The sequence below is a fragment of the Schistosoma mansoni genome, chromosome 2, assembly GCF_000237925.1.
Source record: "Schistosoma mansoni strain Puerto Rico chromosome 2, complete genome".
Lineage (NCBI taxonomy): Eukaryota > Metazoa > Platyhelminthes > Trematoda > Strigeidida > Schistosomatidae > Schistosoma > Schistosoma mansoni.
The window spans coordinates 13,023,274-13,042,891 of NC_031496.1; the positions used below are offsets into that span (position 1 = coordinate 13,023,274).

A 19,618-nucleotide genomic window follows, 5' to 3' on the forward strand; every position below is an offset into this window, starting at 1 on the left:
TTCTTCGCCATGAACTTACCTTGTAATTTTATTGTGTTCATCGGATTATCTCCTTTTCTTGATTTTCTACTACTACATATATAAAAGTGATTCTAATTTACTCTACTATACTATTTTTATTTGTCTTATATATAGATGCCTTAATTATCATTCGTACATCTTCATTTCAACATATATCTCATGTTTTATAAACTCTACTTTCAATAAAACTTTGTCCATTTAAAATCATCATGTAGTCAAATCTCAGATAACAACTAATCAGATTCATAAGGGGGGTTACGTGAGTTGTCTAATTTTAGGAATTACATCTCGGAATCTATAAAGTGTGACAACCTCCACAAGCTCTTTGTTGTAATTAATAAACATACGATTACTAATGATTAATTTCGTCAGATTATTCGTTCAGAGATATTTTGAAGCAGTGGCTAGTGAAGTATGATCGTGTTGAATATGAAGCAGTTACCCACCAATTATAGAATTACAATATGGTTGAGTGATGCTGTGAATTGATTGAAGTTGAACATGTTAACTTCGGAAGCCATCTCAATGATCAAGAGCTGTGGCACTAGCAGCAAAACTCATATACCCTGGTGGATTCAATCCTTTCTAAGGATTTGTGGATGTGTATTGCTGAGGAGTCCTATATTAGAAAGAGACAGTTGTGTGTTGTTTCCCTAGATATTGAACTAGTATCATTTCTTTACGCAAACTATAATCGGATTTTAATAAACAATTATTCACAGATTAATAAATTATATATATAATATTTACATACTGCTGTACAGCTTTGAAAATAAAATGGTTGTGAAAGGATTCGTACATTGATTAAACTATTTTATCGAATAAATCTCTTCGGGTAAATTCTTTTATTATAAATATTATTTTAATCACCCCTTATGCATGATATGCTATTGAGCATATCATAAAAGTAAAATAGTAATAATAATAATAATAGTGAGAAAGATCAAAGAAGATGAACGTGAAAAAAAGGGGAACTATGAAGAGTAAACAGAAAAAGAAGGTAGAATAGAATAAATTGAATATACTCACAAATAAACAGAACTAAACGTATAAACGTCTGTCCAGAAAAGAAAACAAATAAATAAACAACAACAGGCTAGTAGAAATGATATAATTAGTAAACACGTAATATACAATGATCACATGATGTGTTTACTGCAATAATGAGCAAACCAAGAGACTGTAGAATACTACATATATATATACAATATACCAATGTATTATATCTCTATATATTTATATATCTTACAAATTTATATAGTGTTATATCTGGGAACAAACTATATAAGTTATAGAGGATTTGCAAGGGAAGTTTGAGTATCGATAAGCGCATTTAAATGCAATTAGAAAACAAAAAAAAGAATTTTTTTAAAGTTTATTACTGATTTGGTTGTTGCTGTGTGAAAAAGAAGAGAAAAAAACAAAAACAAAACAAAAAAACACGTTTCACTAGTGAATAGTGATTAGACAATGCAATCTTTTAATGAACACTAATTAAGTGAAATAAACATGGTAGTCAATAAAGTGTATATAACATTAACTTAATGCAATCACTTGGTTTCCAAAAAAATATAGCTCAAATTGTTCAGTAAGCATATCTAAGTAATAAAATAAACAATAGTAATGGTGATGGAATTTGTTTTTTTTCTGATTTTTACTACTTATAAGTAGATATATTCATCGTTTTTGTCAAATGCAAAATATTTTTTTCTTTATTTTTGAAGTTCTACTGACAGACTGTGAAAGACAGAAATCAAGAAAAAGGAATATGGAAAGTGAACTGAGTAGATAGTAATATTCAAAAGTAGTAAAATAATTAATCTACTTGAAGATATTGTCAGAAAACATTCTTTGAAACATTTTTCTGTTTTGATATTTGTGGACAATAAGAACATGCATATATATATATATATATATATATATATATAGCTGGAAATCTTTCCTAAGTGTAGATACACAGACGTTTTATGTTATTCATGTAATCTTTATCTATTTCCTTCCATGTCTTTGTTCCATGTCTTTGTTCACTGTTGTTACACTTGTTTCAGTGTTTAGTGTAATTGCATGTAAAGTGTTGCAAATTCTATGGTACATACACTTTCATATTAGTAGTAGTTAACAATGAATAAGTCGGCGAATCTAAAAGAGAGAGTCAACCAATAATTGAGTCACATAGATTTTTTTTGTTTTTACTGATTTTACTGATTTGTTAGTTTGGTTGTTATGGAGTATTTAAAGCGAATATGTTGAAATATTGGCGCGGTACATTTATTTAAATAAATGTATAGGAATTTCTTATGAAGTATAATCATAAGCGGTGAATAGTGATTACACTGGTACACTCAAAAAAATAACCATGTCTGAAAAAATATTTTATAAATAGTCACAGTGAAACGCCGGGTAGGTAGAGAAGAAAATATAAACAGGTAAGAAGCAGACGAAAGAAAGTATAATACGTAGAAATGGGAATAGACTGGAAAAATATTCAAAATTTGCATTTTACTAATCAGAGCTAAATCTATGCAGGTGATAAACATGAAAAACAAACGATCCAAAATAGAAAGGAAAATATAAACACGATAATTTATCATCTTTTTTTTAATACTCAATGTTTCTATTCTGATAAAATTTGAAAAGGGAAAGTGCAAAGTATTCTTTTTTTACTTTTAATCATTTCTCTATTAGGTTTTTATATCTGTATTGAAGAATTTACACTTCTTTGATATTCAATGAAAGACGATAATTGGACCGTTGAACAGTGGGTGGATTTCTGTTTGGAAATTCTACAGTTTCAATTATGAATGGAAATGGTGATGATGAAATGTGTAGAGAAAAAAAACGAACCAAGTCATATTTTCTGTCTTCATTATTTATCGATTAAATGAAACAGATCCACTTTGATGTCTAGTATATCGACCAGTTGACAAATTAAGATTGTCTATTTGACCTGAATGTTTAAAACCTAGATTCGTATGATTTTTGAAGCGTTCCAACTGATAAGTATTCATAGTGTTATTATGTGAATTCTTTTGAGATTTCGCTTTATTGCATAAATTCATACCTTGACTATGAACACTGGTAATTCCAGTTATAGAACTAATAATATTATTATTCTCATTGTTTGGGAGTGATGGTCCAGAAAAACTATATCCGCAACCTGGACCACTAAAACCAACTCCAACGGTACCTGCAGTGTAACCACCTCCTCCTTGACTTGCATTTGAGGTTGCCATACCGTATTCTAAAGCATATTTCTGTGATCTTAAACGTGCATTCATGCCACGACATCGACACAAAAGTATTTCTCGAAATGGTAATCGAAAATCTCGGTTGAATATCACATATATGACTGGATTAACAGTTGAATTTAAATAACCTACAAAAACATTAGCATAAAAATAGGATTTACTTTTCAATATCAACAACACAACAATTCAAATTCCTTCATAATAGTAACATCATAAACATTAAAATAGTGGCTATCTGGACTTCATCGGGCATTTGAAGCAAAAAGTATCAGATACAAGTCTTTCTGTACAATTCAATAGAGGGATACAGAAACACTTAGAAGATAAGTCACAAAGTATGAAATATGCCTCTCGATTTTCACTATTAGCCAACATACATACGTTCTCTAATTTTCAAAATGTCACTCAATTTTAGTTCTCATATATTTATATGGTTATTTTAGAGAATATTTGTGTATTGAAAATTGAAAAATTATAAATCCTGATTTAGTTTATTAAAATTTAGTTTGGTTGACACAACCGATATATTATCTGGTCAAATGATAGACATTAAGACAATGCTTTTAATGAATACATCAGTAGTATGAGTATAACAATTATCTTGTGTAATAAATCTTTCATATCATTAGAGCTTTTATTTAAAAATAATCTAGATGAATTTTCTCAAGACCTGATTTACAACATCTGATCTGAAACTTGAGAATATGGCCTACCAAAATAAAATGATGTAAGAGTCCAACACTTCTCGAATTGTCATACTTCTCTAACTAACCTTAAACCATCTTTACATTTATATTTATTTTAGTAGTTGAATTCATGAGTCGACATAAGCCAGACAATCATTGAAAACCTGGAAGCACTGGACGGCCGTTTTGTCCTAGTATGGGAATCCTCAGCAGTGCGCATCCACGATCCAGCACGAGTGATTCGAACTCTCGATCTGTCGTGCTAGTTCCTAACTTCCAGACGACTGAGCTGACACCAAACGGTGTTAATGACTAACTCCATCCGTAACCAAAGGTTCTGGGTTCGAGTCCTGAGAGTGAAATTGTGTATGCTCACTGTTGAGGAGCCATATACTTGGACGAAACGGCTTTCCAGTGCTTCAAAGTTTTCAATGGTGGTTCAGTTTATATAGACTCTTGAATTCAGCTATTTAAATAGCTAAAATCTCCATAAACCCACATACTGATTTATTTTTATAACAACAAAATGGTCTAGACTTAGAATGTTTCCCTTCAATAACATCTAAGTAGGTTAGAATACATATTTTGTGCATAGTGCATTTTCTGTCTTTATGATTCATTCAAGTAATTTCATTTTAAAATGCGATCTACTTTTTTTAAAGAAAATACTGAATAACAAACAATTATTTCCAAGTAAATCTGTAAAATTATAAACAAAACGGTACATCTACTGTTTTTGGGCGTAAAACAATGGTTGATACCTTAACTTTTAATAAATCGTTTGAATATACTTTTCCAAGAGTTATGGACTGTTTATTTGAACCGGTGATCACTGGATTTCGAGGTGATCAGAATGATGACTAGTAGTATGTGTCTATTCATTACACTTAAACCCCAAAATGCCCTGGTACGGTCAAAGGTGGGGAGAGTCTGCTCTCCTCGAAATGCTGTCATGTGGTCACACGTTTGCAGCCACTGCCGTGGAAGCCCCACTCATTACCTTCTCCCTGAGGGGTAGTTGCTTATGAAATTGAGATGAAGAAAAGCGGGTTGGTGGATATATAGGATCCACCAAGGAGAGTTGGAAAACCCTGGTTCCAAACCAATGGTGCTCTTGAGTTTCAGGATCCTGAAAGAACAAACGGTGTATGAATCCATTGCTGGTCACTGGCTACCATGGGACCGTATCGCCTATAGTTGCTCCACTGCCTTGTGAACTAGACTTTGAGTTGAAGAGCTCCAAGTATGGCCCTCCTAGAAAACCACCTGTTTCGATCTGGACATCCGGGAAGTACCACAGCCCACACACAAATCAAGTGACTTGTGTGGCGCATATATATATTCGGTCTCCCTTTGTATGTGTTCAAATAAATAAATGAACATTTCGCTTAAAATATAAAAAAATGGTAAGTGACATTTTATCCGGGTTATTGATTTCAAATGTTCTTAAATAATTTACGTAATACATTGATATCCAATATTGTTATTCAGCACTGTGAAGAGCTGTTTAATTTAATCATAAGTTTTTACCATAAATAATACCAGTATTGTACTAGTTGAATACACACTGTTTTAGGGTCTTAGAACATAATGAAACAGCTGTTCAACAATAGTTGGTCTTCAGTTATTTGTCTGTTCAATGTGTCATTCTTCATTATGTGACAATATCTAATGTTCATTAATCGCCAAGCTGAATATATATCGATAACTAGTATGAATGGTTCGTATTATTCGATCGATCAAATACATGTGACTAATGTTTGATTGGTCGGAAAGGAAAAATATTTGGAATCTCCATGGTATAAGTTCTTTTTACGTTTCTGTGACAGGTATCATTAATTAACTAAACTGTGTTTTGTATTTTTTCTTCTGAGTCGAAACAATGTTCAAGCGATATTCACATGAAAAAACACTTCAAACAACTAGTCTAGATGATAAAACACTAGTAAGAAAGAACTATTTAGACATAATATAACAATATTTTAAAATTATTTACTAACCTAACCAAAGACATATACTTCGAACTATGTCTGGAACATCCAAATCTTTTCCACTGACCACTTTGTGTATTGGAACAACTAGCTGTAATATCAAAATAAAAACATAAATCGGAAATAATAAGTTGTTTTAACCTGTGAAAGATGAAAACACTTGATTATAAATTTACAGTAAATTGACTATACCAATGATTCTATTTATTGCAAGTTTAATTATAAATAGAGAAGCTATGTAGTGTGTGAAAAGAATCAAAATGTTTTGATAATACCACTGTCGTTAACAAAATGATTGAACATTAGGCCTCCTGATTGTTAACACCAGTCACTAAAGAGTAACCACAATCTAGGTGATTTTTGCACAAAATTTTATAAACAAATCATTCATTATGGTAACTGAAAACATAGTTCGTAGATTTTTTTAACAATTAACAAACTTTTTCCACCTTATAATTAATACTACCTCTATATTACGTAATTTCCAGTCCAATGTCTGATATGGTTATGAACTGTTGTTGTTTCTGTTACAGCTAGACTGGAATTTATTAGAAATGGGGATTCCAGCGGCATTTCTTTGGTTTTGAATTTATAATTTTTAAACGATTAATAAGCTCTAGTTGATTCACAAATTCAAGTTAGCAGTATTTAACTATTTGAAGGGACTGAAGTTTGTATGTAATACGTGAATAGTTACAAGTATTCATAAATTAATGTGAAGATTTTTCGTAATAAATTTCGTATGAAATAAATAGAGTAAAACTTTTTCATCTTCAGGGTTAGTAGGTTACATCAGATAAGATAATTGTGCCGATACATTATAGAGGATTATGTTAACTATCAAGTCGATTAGTTGAGTGAGTTGATTATGAGCAATCGAAAGTTTTAAATTTAAGCTTTCAGCTAATTGGAATCCATAATGCCCTCATGTTTTGAGACTTTTTATTTGACTTCCGCTTACAATTCCAAACTCTTATGATTAGAGACTGACCAGTTGCAGTCCTAAAAACATCAATGGAAAGATCCAAACAAACTATACTAAGTAAATTTCTAATGATTTTATTTTAAATGATTGACGTTGAAGAAATCTTCGTTTCAGGTATGGTTTTAGGTTCCTTAATAAACAAAAGATCAAAGAGTATCGATTACTTTCAGATTTAAAACAGAACTTTTCTAGTGGGATTTTTGATCGTCTGATATTTAGGAATAAATAATTCATGGTAACTATTTTGCTGATCAACTACTCTATTTTTCAGAACTTATTCATAGAAACATATTTCGTCAATAATCCGGTTTCTATGAATAAATATCGTTCGACTACATTATTCACATTATGATATCAAATGATTGAGATGATTATATGTATATGTTAAAATGTTATTTACAGTCATTTCATAATTTATAGTTGTAGACAATTATAGACGTATTGCTGTGAAGACAGTCAGATAATTTGGTAAAATATGTCCTAAAATATTTGTATACATGTAGGCGATTTCAATCAGAAGTACAACATTAAATCAATAATGTCGATAACATAGAAGTGTGTGTGTGAGAGGGAGGATGGATGGGTGGTAACTGTAATATGCAATTTTTTGCTTAGATTTTTATATGACATAAAATACAATTAATAAACCACGGATGTTTGGATAAATTCATATCAAAAAAAGAAAGCTAACAAATCCATCATAGTAGGTTATCATATTGACTTTTTAAGTGGTAACATGTACACACAAGTTATTACTATGAAAATTCACTCATTATCCTTGAGTCATAAAATAAGTAGTGTGAAAGAAATAATGAAAAAGTACAGAATAGTATGGTTAGTTAAAAATGGACTCGAACCATAGAAAATCACTAAATACATTGAACTATTTTAATGTGTAATATATATATATATACTTCTAAATAGAGAAAACATCAATTATGAACAGATTTCATAGCTTATAGTTTAGATTAAGGTGTGATCTTGGTTAAACAATCCATGAAAACTAAGGAGACCTGGATTCCTGTATCATATCCACTAGGAATTACCCAACAACGTAAATTTTAGACCTTATTAGAAGTCGGACCAAAGAATTTTAGGTCACTCAGTAAGCAAGGTAACATTAGACTAATACATTGGGATCCAATGGTTTACAATGTTTAATTAGATAGAGTCAAATATCGATATTGCTAATGGTAGTCCTCGATATAAACTACATATCAGTAACTTATAATAAATTACGACTTTCCGAAATCAATATATTTCTTAAAAATATCTACCACAATGTTTTTAAATTTTAAAAAAACGCTTTAAAAATGTTAATACTAAACAAACATGAAGTTGAATGGTTCACTTAGTATTGTTTGTTTGAATCTTACCATTGATGTTTAGGACTGCAACTGGTCAGTCTCTAATTGGTGGAACTGTGCGTATTGCCTCGATATAGCCTTAATTCGCAAGCATTATAAGCAAAGATGGACAGTGGCTAGCGTTTGAAGCGAAAAGGTACTGGGTTCGAATCCCAGAGTGAACGTCAATTCTGAGATGCAGGTACATCCAGCTGACGAGTCCCAAATAGGACGAAACGCGCGTCATGGATTTCACTGCTAGCCACTATCCATCTTTGCTTACAATGAAATTAAATGGTTTAACATTATTGTGATTATTTCTGTATATAAACATGATTATCACTAACTGAAACCTTAGATAACTAATATCCAATGTTCAACTGAATGAAAAGAAAAATCAATACACAATTTCTAAACTTTAAAAAAAGAAGTTATTTTATCATGTTATTTAACTTCTATTCACGAAATAACTAGGCTGATTCTCTATTAAAACAAATTCATTGTTACACATCATTAAAATAGTATAAATTGTTTTTATGTAAAATATTGTAAATATTTTTACAGTTTGACTCATTAGAATATCAACGAATTTCAGTAGCCTAGAAACTAAACATGGAATATTTATTGGCTGATGGATAACGTCAATATTTAGTAAAACCAGTATCAGGAGGCTGAAGGTAATGAAATGGTTTTTCATACATTACACCTTCATTGATTTCAACACGTAATAAATTAAGAGAGAATTGTTTAGCTACTAGACGTATAGTGTAAGTCAGTCAATTCAATAACCCCTTCATTATTTGCTCCAAGTCATTTGATTTACTCTATTTTGTGTAGTGTAAGTCCGCTGAAGTTAGAGAAAATTTCACACCTAACTAATATGGCAGTTTTAACTATAGAGGAATATACTTCATGAATACTAACAACATTATTGTCAATAATAATCAATGCATTTTGTCTCAAGTCTTCAGTTAGTCTTGAACAATAAAAATATTGGATGATATGACTGAAGTCGATTGTCATGGAGTCGGTTTCATACTGTAATATACAAAGAAACGACAAGAAAAATGGATGATTATGAATTCTGATATAATAAATATCACAAGGTTTCAATAATCGTTATTCATCTATGTATTCTCATTATTATGTAGTAAACAAGAACACGGGTTGGGAAAATTTAGAATATCTGATTAAAATGTAAGAACCATATTTTGAACAGTTAATTTGCAAAACAACAATCAATTGTCTCAATTTGACTGTTTCTTCTGCAAATATCCGTCCATAGTCTCCGATTATAGTTGTTCATGCATTTTTGTACCAATTACGTGCTGTTCCCGTTCTCTCCCTATCGATCTTCTACTAAAATACATTCAATGCCCAACCATCACCATACACTACTTATATGGATATCAGTAACCCACACCACAATAAGCTTAAATCAATAATCCTTAGTCAAAACTATTAACTAATGTATTTTAATCACTTTTTGTGTATAATACATTCTTCATAGTAGAAAGCATGAGTCAATTGAAGCTAGACCACCATGGAAAACCTGGAAACACTGGACGGCCGTTTCGTCCATTCACCAACTTCGTGGATCAGTTGAAGTTAGACATTAACACCGTTGGATGCCAGCTCAGTGGTCTATCGGTTAAGGGCTTCGGCTTGAGACTGGTAGGTCCTGGGTTCGAGTCTCGCTCGCGAGAGCGGGTTCGTGGATGCGCACTGCTGAGGAGTCCCATAATAGGACGAAACGGCCGTCCAGTGTTTCCAGGTTTTCCATGGTGGTCTAGCTTCAATCGACTCATGCTTTCTACTATGAAAAATACTAAATCTCCACAAAACCCCTTCTGATAATTAATATAATACATTCATCAATTGTGTTATTTGCAAATGGCATTGTTGGTTAATGCCAAAACTGATAAAAATTAATAGACAAATGTTTTGTAATCAGATAAAGAAAAAGAACATAGTGATGACGTGATAAAATTTTCTGAACATTAGTACATTGAATATGTTTATGGAAAGATCTCGGTAGTTTTTGTATCAGTATTGGTATTATTATTAATATTAGTAGTAATGACATTCGTAGGTGCTAAATTGATTCAGAAAAAAATGTATAAAATGCTTTCAAACATGTAAGAAATTGTTATGCTTTATTACTGATATTATTCATGAGAAATTACAGTACAGATGAATCCGAAATATATGTAACTCGATTAACTACTTTCTTAACAATTGTACTTCTAGTAAGGGTTTGTAATTTCCTATTGTTTATATTCAGAAATGTAAGAGATTACTTTCTGTTTTACATGAAAAATTACCTCAATGTAGTCTTCAGTCACTCGTTCTAAGATATTTCTTGCATACGACTAACAGTGAGATCCATAACCAGCTCTTCGTCGTTATTTATGGATAGTCGGTAGGATGTTTTTGGAATCCCTTATTAAATGACAGAATTAAGCCATCGTATATAATAAATATGTTTTTGTCATATCTCAATGAGTAAAATAAAATATATTTCGAACATTTCGTGACTTAATGTAAGTTTCTTCTTCAGAGTAAATAAATAACCAAAATTAAATTCACATAAATTAAAATAGTACGAAGGAAACAATGCAGTTTCCTCTGAAGAAGTGGATAACATTAAGTCACAAAACGTCAGAAATACAATTTTTCTACTCATTGGAATATAACGAAAAAATACTTATTATTAACTGTCTACCCAATGCTCTATTTGTCTAAGACTATGTACCATATATAAATTTCAATAACAGAACGAAATACTAAAGCGAAATCCAGTTGTAGAAAGGTTCTCTTTAAGATGTAAGTGTGATCCAAAAATATGAGTGAAATATAATGTTTATTTTTATTATAAGAATTGATCACATTCGATTCATGTTTAATTAAACAAGAAATAGGTATCTTTTAGTTTGCTTTTATTCACAGGTTTACATCATGCACAAATTGCCTAATATAATCAGAGAGCAGATAGAAAAAGTGTCAGTCACATTTTTTAATAATCAGACGATACGTTTGTAAACTGTTTTATATGTCTGTCTTATTAAAGAAACGGCTTATCGTTGCTATCATACTCTTATTAGTCCATCATTGTAACTATACATATCCATTAATCACTTAAAATCGGTCATGTTTTCACACTAACTTTCACAATTCAATATATTTTATGTAAATCATAATGAGCTGTGATTTCCCTAATCCTCAACACGATAAACAAGATTGTTCATTATGTTTTGTGATTGTAAAAACATACAAAGCGAATGATTTCATTGTTACGAAACCTCCTAAAATACAATAGTTAATGTTTTTTTTTCAGAAGTTATCATTAGAGAAAACTATTTTTGCACTTAACAGAAATGGAGAAGTACGATACATCAACAATTTATACAATGAAGAGTATATTAAATGTTAAGATAGAGTAAATGAATTCCTAACAAAGTATTACATTCATGAACATTAGAAACGTTGATCATTTCAAGTTTATAAAGAATGTAAATGTTTTTGTTTTATAATTGTAAAGCCAATATAAATTTAAGTCTACGTTGTCTTCCTCAGTTTCATGGAAAACACCTTAATTATAGGTGATACTGACAACGAAAAAAATTCGGTCACGCTTGAATGGTAAAAATTGATCGGAAACATAGTAAGCAGAATAATTCATCCATGAAATCGAAGCTAGTCATTATTGTCCACATTATATTCAGTCTTCTGGCATTATGTTGTCCCTTCAAATTCGGCTTCAATTTACCATTACGATTCCAAACTAATTTTGTTTGACTTCAGATTACATTGGTAAAAGGCAATAATTATTTGGAAAAATATCTACTAAGACATGTACTTTAGAGCGACTTGTAAATTTTTACTACTTATCAGCATAGTTATTTGTACCATATAATTAATTTTTTTCACGTGTAAAGTTGTAGAAGTACTGAAAACATCTCTTTCATCATTATTGTTAATTTTCAAGTTTTAATAGCTTAAATAATTACTAGACCACAAATGAAAGGTCGGAGTTAAACTTCACTTTGCCATTCACATGTGAGACTGAATGTCCTGGGTTACGTTCCTAGATGCGAAGTCGTGGTTGCCTACTGTTCAGGAGCTGCTTATTTGAATGAAACTGGCGTCCAGTGTTCTCAAGCTTTCAGTAGTGATCTAGCTAAGATTAATTCGTTTTTTAAACTTTGAAAACCCTACAATCTTTACAAATCTCTATATAATAATAGCTCCCAAATTATTTAAATCTACCTAATACAGTTAATGTAATTGGTCATTTAATGACTAATACTTGGATAATGATAATGGTATTTTATCTCAAAGATTCTGTTTTCTGATATTTATTCATTCGTAACATGGAATTGGTTGTTTGAGCTAATCTTTTCTCCATTGACAAAGGTGAGATAGTTTAGTCGTAAATGACTAAGATGGACCTGAAAACAGTTTTATTATGTCAGTAGCTGTAATAAATCTTTATTTTACAGTTGGAAAACTTTCAGACTAGATGATAAGAAGACTAGACAGTAACAAACGTGAGGTATGCTAGCATTCAGATGAGCGAAGTCAAAAGTGATCCAAACTAAAGAATACCGGACACACATGCAATCGTCTGCATTCTCTACCGAATTAAACCTTGAATCTTCACTAGATTCAATATATCAATAAATCACTCACTTTACTATTAGAATGGTTTCTATTTAACTGATCACATGTTGGTATATATGTACACATACATACAAGATAAAATTATTTCCAAAAAAAACCCGCTCAATTAAATAGAAAATTGTCATGAAACATTTTTCTACTTATCAAGTCCATAATTATTTTGTTGAACAAACTAACACCATTTTATACACAACAACATTTTGTTTATTTATTTAAAGCATGAATATCATCAAAACTTATATTCTACTTATCAGGAAAGATTCATGTGGTATAACAACAAAAAACAAACAAACAGAATTCTCTGATTTTCTCCTACTCATTCATTATTTCACCTGAATAAACACACACACATGCACACACAGAAGGTACATACCTGAACACATACAGAGATAAAATACAGACAAAAATGTCTCTTGGGGAATGGAATATCTATCAAGAGTGAAAATGAAATGAATAACATAAAATGAATAAAAGAAAAAATCAACTAATTAAGTAGAGTTAATCAAATTAATCTGAAAAAAAACAACAACAAATAATTCAAAGTGGTTTTTTTTTTAAATCCACTTTCTCCTACTCTTCCATTCTACATTAGTCTCTTTATTTAATTGTCATTATAAATATACTGAAAGAACATTGGTTATAACTTGGTAAAGGAGCTTTATCATGAATAGATACATTTCTGTTACACAGGAGACTTTGAGACTGTATGACAATGCTGAGATTAAAAGAACATAGGATGTTGATTGAAAGTAACTTTAAGCAATCCTATTATAATTCAAGTTGTAGTGATTTAGAGTATCCCGCTGTTGATATTTTGACTGAATTTTGATCACTCTTAGTTGGTATACCTACATTTTGTGTTGACTGCCTCATTGGGTCTTGGATAAGAAAAAAACTTGCATTTTTGATTCCACTACTAGCGATATTCACTTATTCAAATGACTATTTATTCAGTTGAGTTTGTACCATAAGGACGTAAAAGCATAAACCATGAAAAGCAGATTAAAAAATATGTAGGCTTTTTTAAAAAAAATTGATTAGTTGAGACTTCACTTGTATCAACGATGGGTTTCAAAATTGAACTATATTTCAACTCTAATCATCCATTTTTATGATTTTATTAATAACATAACTAGTCGAATGAAAAACTGATTTTCATTACTCTTCTAAGTAATTATTCCGTTGTTGTTATTTTGTCTGTTTCTATAATCTGTTTTTATAATCAGCATTTTTGGACTATTAGAATGAAGGGTTTTAGATGTCAGTTCAATTCAATGATAGCGTAGATAATGGATTTATTCCTTCTGTAAAAGTTTAAACCATGGAAGACTGGATAATATTTTAAAATGCAGACCATTAAATATTGATTCAGTGATCTAAAACTAATATGTTCTCAACCAAGCTTAAACACTTATGTTCAATCCATGATGCAATGATGGATGTTAGCTATTGAAGAGTAATATATATGATGAAGGAATAGTTATTTATCTAAGTTAATGTTACTTCATGAAAGGGAATATGTAAGTATTCCAATTTTATAAATTATCATCAATTATCATAATCAAACTGATTACATCATAATCTAGGTAATCAATGATACATTCGTATAAGATTCCATCTTCAAAATACTGACAATACATAACCGCTAATTAATTCATTTTGCCAAAAAAAAAACACAAAAAACAATCTGTGATTAAGACAGGTTGTAATCCCTTCTATTTTACTTTCTTTCCTTTTTTCTTTTATAAACTTTCGGTTTTTTTATTCAAGAGATTAACTATAATAAAATCTCGATTAACCTAATTATCAGACAAAAAAAAGTAAACAGTGTGTTCATCATTTACTAGTTGTGTAATAAAAATAATTATATACGTTTTCTGTTTTTCTAGACTTTCTTTTTTCAAAATAAAATCAATATTTTTTTTATAATGTATCTGCATCCTTGAGTTGATGTTCACTCTAGGACTAGAACCCAGTACAGTTTGCTTCAAACGTAATTGTGTTATTCACTTAGCTACTGAGTGCTGATAGCCACTTGCTCGTGCTTGAAACAAACGTTACTGGGTTCTGGTCTTAGAGTGAACATCAACTGTAAGCTATTAGTGTTCTGAAATTACTATTTTCATTGTCAAGTAAATCACCTTAGTTTTAATAGTTAATATCCGGTTAAAAAAATATTTATTGATGACAAAATTTACATGAAATGGTACGTACATTTGATCAGTATGACTAGTTGAAATCCACTTCTCTAGAATAATCTTGTCCAGGTTAAATAAACTACATTCAAGTTACAAACAATGACATTCGGTCAAATGAATTTATCAACTAAAGTTGAATGGTATACTAAACAAAGATGAATGGTGGCCAGCAGTGAAATCCAGGACTCGCGTTTCTCCTATTAGGGACTCGTCAACTGGATGTACCTGCATCTCAGAGCTCAGTACCTAAGCTGATAACGAGATGACGTTTGAAGCGAACAATACTGGATTCTAGTCCCAGAGAGAACATCAACTCTAAGATGCGGGTACATCCAGTTGATGAGTCCTAAATAGAACAAAACGCGCGTCAAACTGGATTCCACTGCCAGCCACTCTCCATTTTAACTTATAATGCTTGTGGATTTAGGCTTTATCGAGGCAATACGCTTAGTATGCACATAAGGCCAATAAGAGACTGATCAATTGCAGTAGTAAACATCAATGGGAAAATTCAAGTAAACAATACAAAGGGAGTTGAATGATATTATTTAAAAGATTATGAAATTTGCCATACGGCTTTACATTAAGGTTTTTCGGCTAACTGACATTTATCAGAAAATATATCTACATTTAATACAGAATAAATGTTTTCATACTGTGGGGTTCTATCATTTAATATTACAACCAAACAAAATCCTACTGAGATATTCGTATCGAAACAGACCGTGTGTGTATTCATACTCTCCACCCATTGGTTAGCAACTATAAAATATTACATAAATATTAATTAATTTACATTGTTATACATTTTACCATAGAATAAGAAGTTTGCCAAGATGAACAGGTAAAGTTTAGAAAAAAAATGTTCGAAATTTACTTTAAAAAATTACTCGAAGTAAATTTCTCTATAAAAGTTTATACATCACATGACTTTTAAAAAATATCAATGAAAAAGTATTCGACTGTATTATATCAAATTATTTAAGAACAATATAATCTATTACACTGTTTGTTTTCATATTGATCCCATTAACAAATTTACTGTTAAATGTTTCTATCATCATTCCTAAAATATTGATTTAACAAACAACTAAAATGTTTTATAAGTTAAGATGGGTAGTGGATAGCTGTGAAATCCAGAACATGCGTTTCGTCCCATTTGGGACTCGTCAGTTGGATATACCTGCGTCCCAGAATTGATGTTCACTCTAGGACTCGTACCCAATACCTTTCGTGTCAAACGCCATTGCATTATCCATTTAGCTACTGAGTCCTGATAGCCACATGCTAAAATATTTTCTATATCAACCTTTTCTATACAACCTTTCTTTATATACTACCACCACTAAATTAATTACTTCTATGAATCCGGTGTTTATCTTGTTGTGCTAACGAGGTATGGCAACTTGGACTGATGCATATATGTGCCTGGTCCTACGTTGTAGCTGACTGACTGACTGATATCAACATTTTAAATAAACTTGTCGCTAAATGATAAAATACCATTAGGTAATGTTATAAACATGAGAGATATAGAGAGCTATCAAAAGTAAATGTTTATATATATATATATATATATATCTTTAATTCTAAAAATTATTCCCTATTTCATCTATCAATTATCATTCATTTATCTTCCTCTTTTTTTGTGGCTAATCCAAATCTGGTATATTTTTGTTTAAATATATTTAATACTACTTCATTTATAGATGTAAACATTTGTATTTTAGTGGAAAAAAAACACCACTTTATCTAAATATTTTCTGTTTTTGACATTAAACAGAATATAAATCATTTTATTTCATTCCACTGTTAGTGTTGATTAGAAAGTAATTTCAGGAAAGGTTAGTTACAAAATTCCATTGGAAAATCAATGCATTTTGTAAATTTAATCAAGTGGAAATTGAGATTCTGGGCAACATCATTGATGAACACAGTGGATCTGATGCGGATGTGAAGACGCTAATCGGCAAAGTAACTGAAGAACATCTGGAGCTCAAAACAATTGTTAACCAACACTAAAGTCAGAATTTTCAATACAAATATCAAGACAGTTTTATTGTATGGAAAGGGAACTTGAAGAACTACGAAAACAATCATCCAGAAGATACAAGTGTTTATTAACAGTTGGCTACGCAAGTTACTTTGGATCCGTTGGACAGACACAATCAGCAACATTCTACTGTGGGAGAGAACAAACCAGATTCCAGTGGAGGAAGAAATCAGGAAGAAGCGCTGGAAGTGGATAAGATACTAATTGAGGAAATCACCCAACTGCGTAAGTAGGCAAGCCTCCTCAACAGAAAAGAGGTAGACCAAAGAACACACTACGCCGAGAAATGGAGACAGACATGAGAAGAATGAACAAAAATTGGAAAGAAAGTCCGAGGAAACAGTGGGTTGTAGAATGGTGGTCGGCGGTCTATGCTCCATTGGGAGTAACAGGCGTAAGTAAGTAAAAGTGACATTAAACTACATTTAACTAAATAATTGTAATGATGGATTATGTGGGGACTAACGCTTGATTTAAATCTAACTCCGTTGATTTTGTAGCACTTTGAACTATAGTTTAAATCGTTTTACGATAGAGAGTAACTTATTTGAAGTTAGATAGTCAGAGAAAATGTGTAGGAATCACAAGTCAGGATGGCATACCTGGCAAAGTTGGGATCAGTGGCGTTACGTATGAGGCATTCGCTTGTTGAATAACATTTTTTGGAGTGAGATATTTACGCTAACCGTTCACTGAGTATAAATTAACGGACTGTTGTTTGGATCCTAAATCTAATTGTATTACTTGAACCGCTCTGTGGTAATGTTTTTGACTGCTACAATGGGTAACAGTTATCAGTATTTTACTAAAAAGATTGGAACTATTAAGATTTCATTTACGCCTCATGGACGTGTATTAATTAACACTCCTAGACCTAAAGATGCCTGTTGACTATATCCAATCACTTAGCATTAGTTTCAGACTAATTGGATAGGTTGGAGGCGTGTAGTGGGAGAATTAGTTTGTTACTATTGCTTAGAAAATGTTTGGAATTAGAAGCAAGTTATTTCCTAATCATCAGCGTAATGCTTCTCAAATTTAACTACCCGTATTTAAATATAAATAATCGTTCAGTATATTTTGCTTGTTTGTTTTCATCCTTCTAGCTTATCGTTATTATTATCAATACTATTACATAATAATCTCTGTTCGTGATAATACTATTTCAGTGATACTCTCTGATATGTTCTTCTTGACTGTTTTTAGTATTTCACTACCATCCATATCGGTCTCAATCAGTGATTATGTTTTTTTTGTCTATACTTTCAATACTTAGCAAAATTCCCATTTCATCTTCGAAACTAATTTAACTTATATTCAACTAGTTATTTTATTATCGACTTAAACAACAAATACCCTGTGCATTTATATACATATGTGTCCACTTACATATCTGTGTTTTCATTATACATTGAACACATGATATTACTGTTATTCGATGTACTTTAATTTAGTTAACCTTTCTATTGTTTTAATGAAAAATAATATTTCAAAGAAAAACAAATTATATTAATTATTACTTATCATTCTTAAGTTTTTTGATCATCTTTTTCACCACATAAAGGAAATTTATTTAATAAACATGTCGTTTCTAATATATAAACTTACCAAGATTGGGAACTATGTATTGCTTGGTAAATAAAAATATTAAACACAGGGTGGTGGTTTACTTAAAAAAAGGAGCGTTTGGAAAAAATTACATTTTTGGGGGGTGAATGACATTTGTACATGTGATACTGATTTCTCGTATAAGGATAATCTCATTAGATTTTGAAAAAAAGTAATTAACATAATAAAATCGTATAAAATAATAGATTTCCTATTACAACTAAGAAAAGTTTAACATATCTACATATAGTTCACAATGGAATTTCATTGAACTGTCTTAAAGAAATATTAAGTTTATATTGACGATAGAAGATTCTGGGCGAAACAATTCAAAAGTTCACTTGAAGGGTAATATCAATGGTCTTTGTTTCTAATGACACAAGTTTAATACATTGAAGCAAAAAAACACGTGAAGAGGAAGGTAAGAACTGGAATGCAGTAGACTCACACACTCATGATCAACACACCAGATGCCGTAAGGATAAGTCGTTCATAGACCAAAACGCGACAATATGGATCATCGAGGAACAATCAATTGAATGGAACGTGTCACTCTACATCAAAGTCCCTGACAATGAAAAAAGCATTTGACAGTGTGGATCAAACAAACTGATGGAACATTCCTCAACACTAAAATGTGATATCATCCAGAATTCATTCGACGAACTACTACATTTCAAAATGGTAAATGGAGGATAGACCACACATGCATTGCAAGTGAGCACAGGAGTCAGATAAGCCCATTTACTCTCACACATTCTCTCTCTCCCCCTTTGGTGATCAAATGGATTATAGAGAT

At 31.0% G+C, this 19,618-nt stretch overlaps 1 protein-coding gene across 1 annotated transcript; it reads right to left on the reverse strand.

Annotated features, from left to right (window-relative positions):
- Window positions 1–2,690: 2,690 nt before the first annotated feature.
- Smp_156210 (hypothetical protein) lies at window positions 2,691–7,337 on the reverse strand (the record flags this gene model as incomplete). Its single annotated transcript, XM_018795742.1, has 3 exons — window positions 2,691–3,397; window positions 5,974–6,037; window positions 7,332–7,337. The coding sequence occupies 3 exons, from the start codon at window positions 7,335–7,337 to the stop codon at window positions 2,892–2,894; spliced, it is 576 nt and encodes a 191-aa protein (XP_018650024.1). The 3' UTR covers window positions 2,691–2,891.
- Window positions 7,338–19,618: the final 12,281 nt, after the last annotated feature.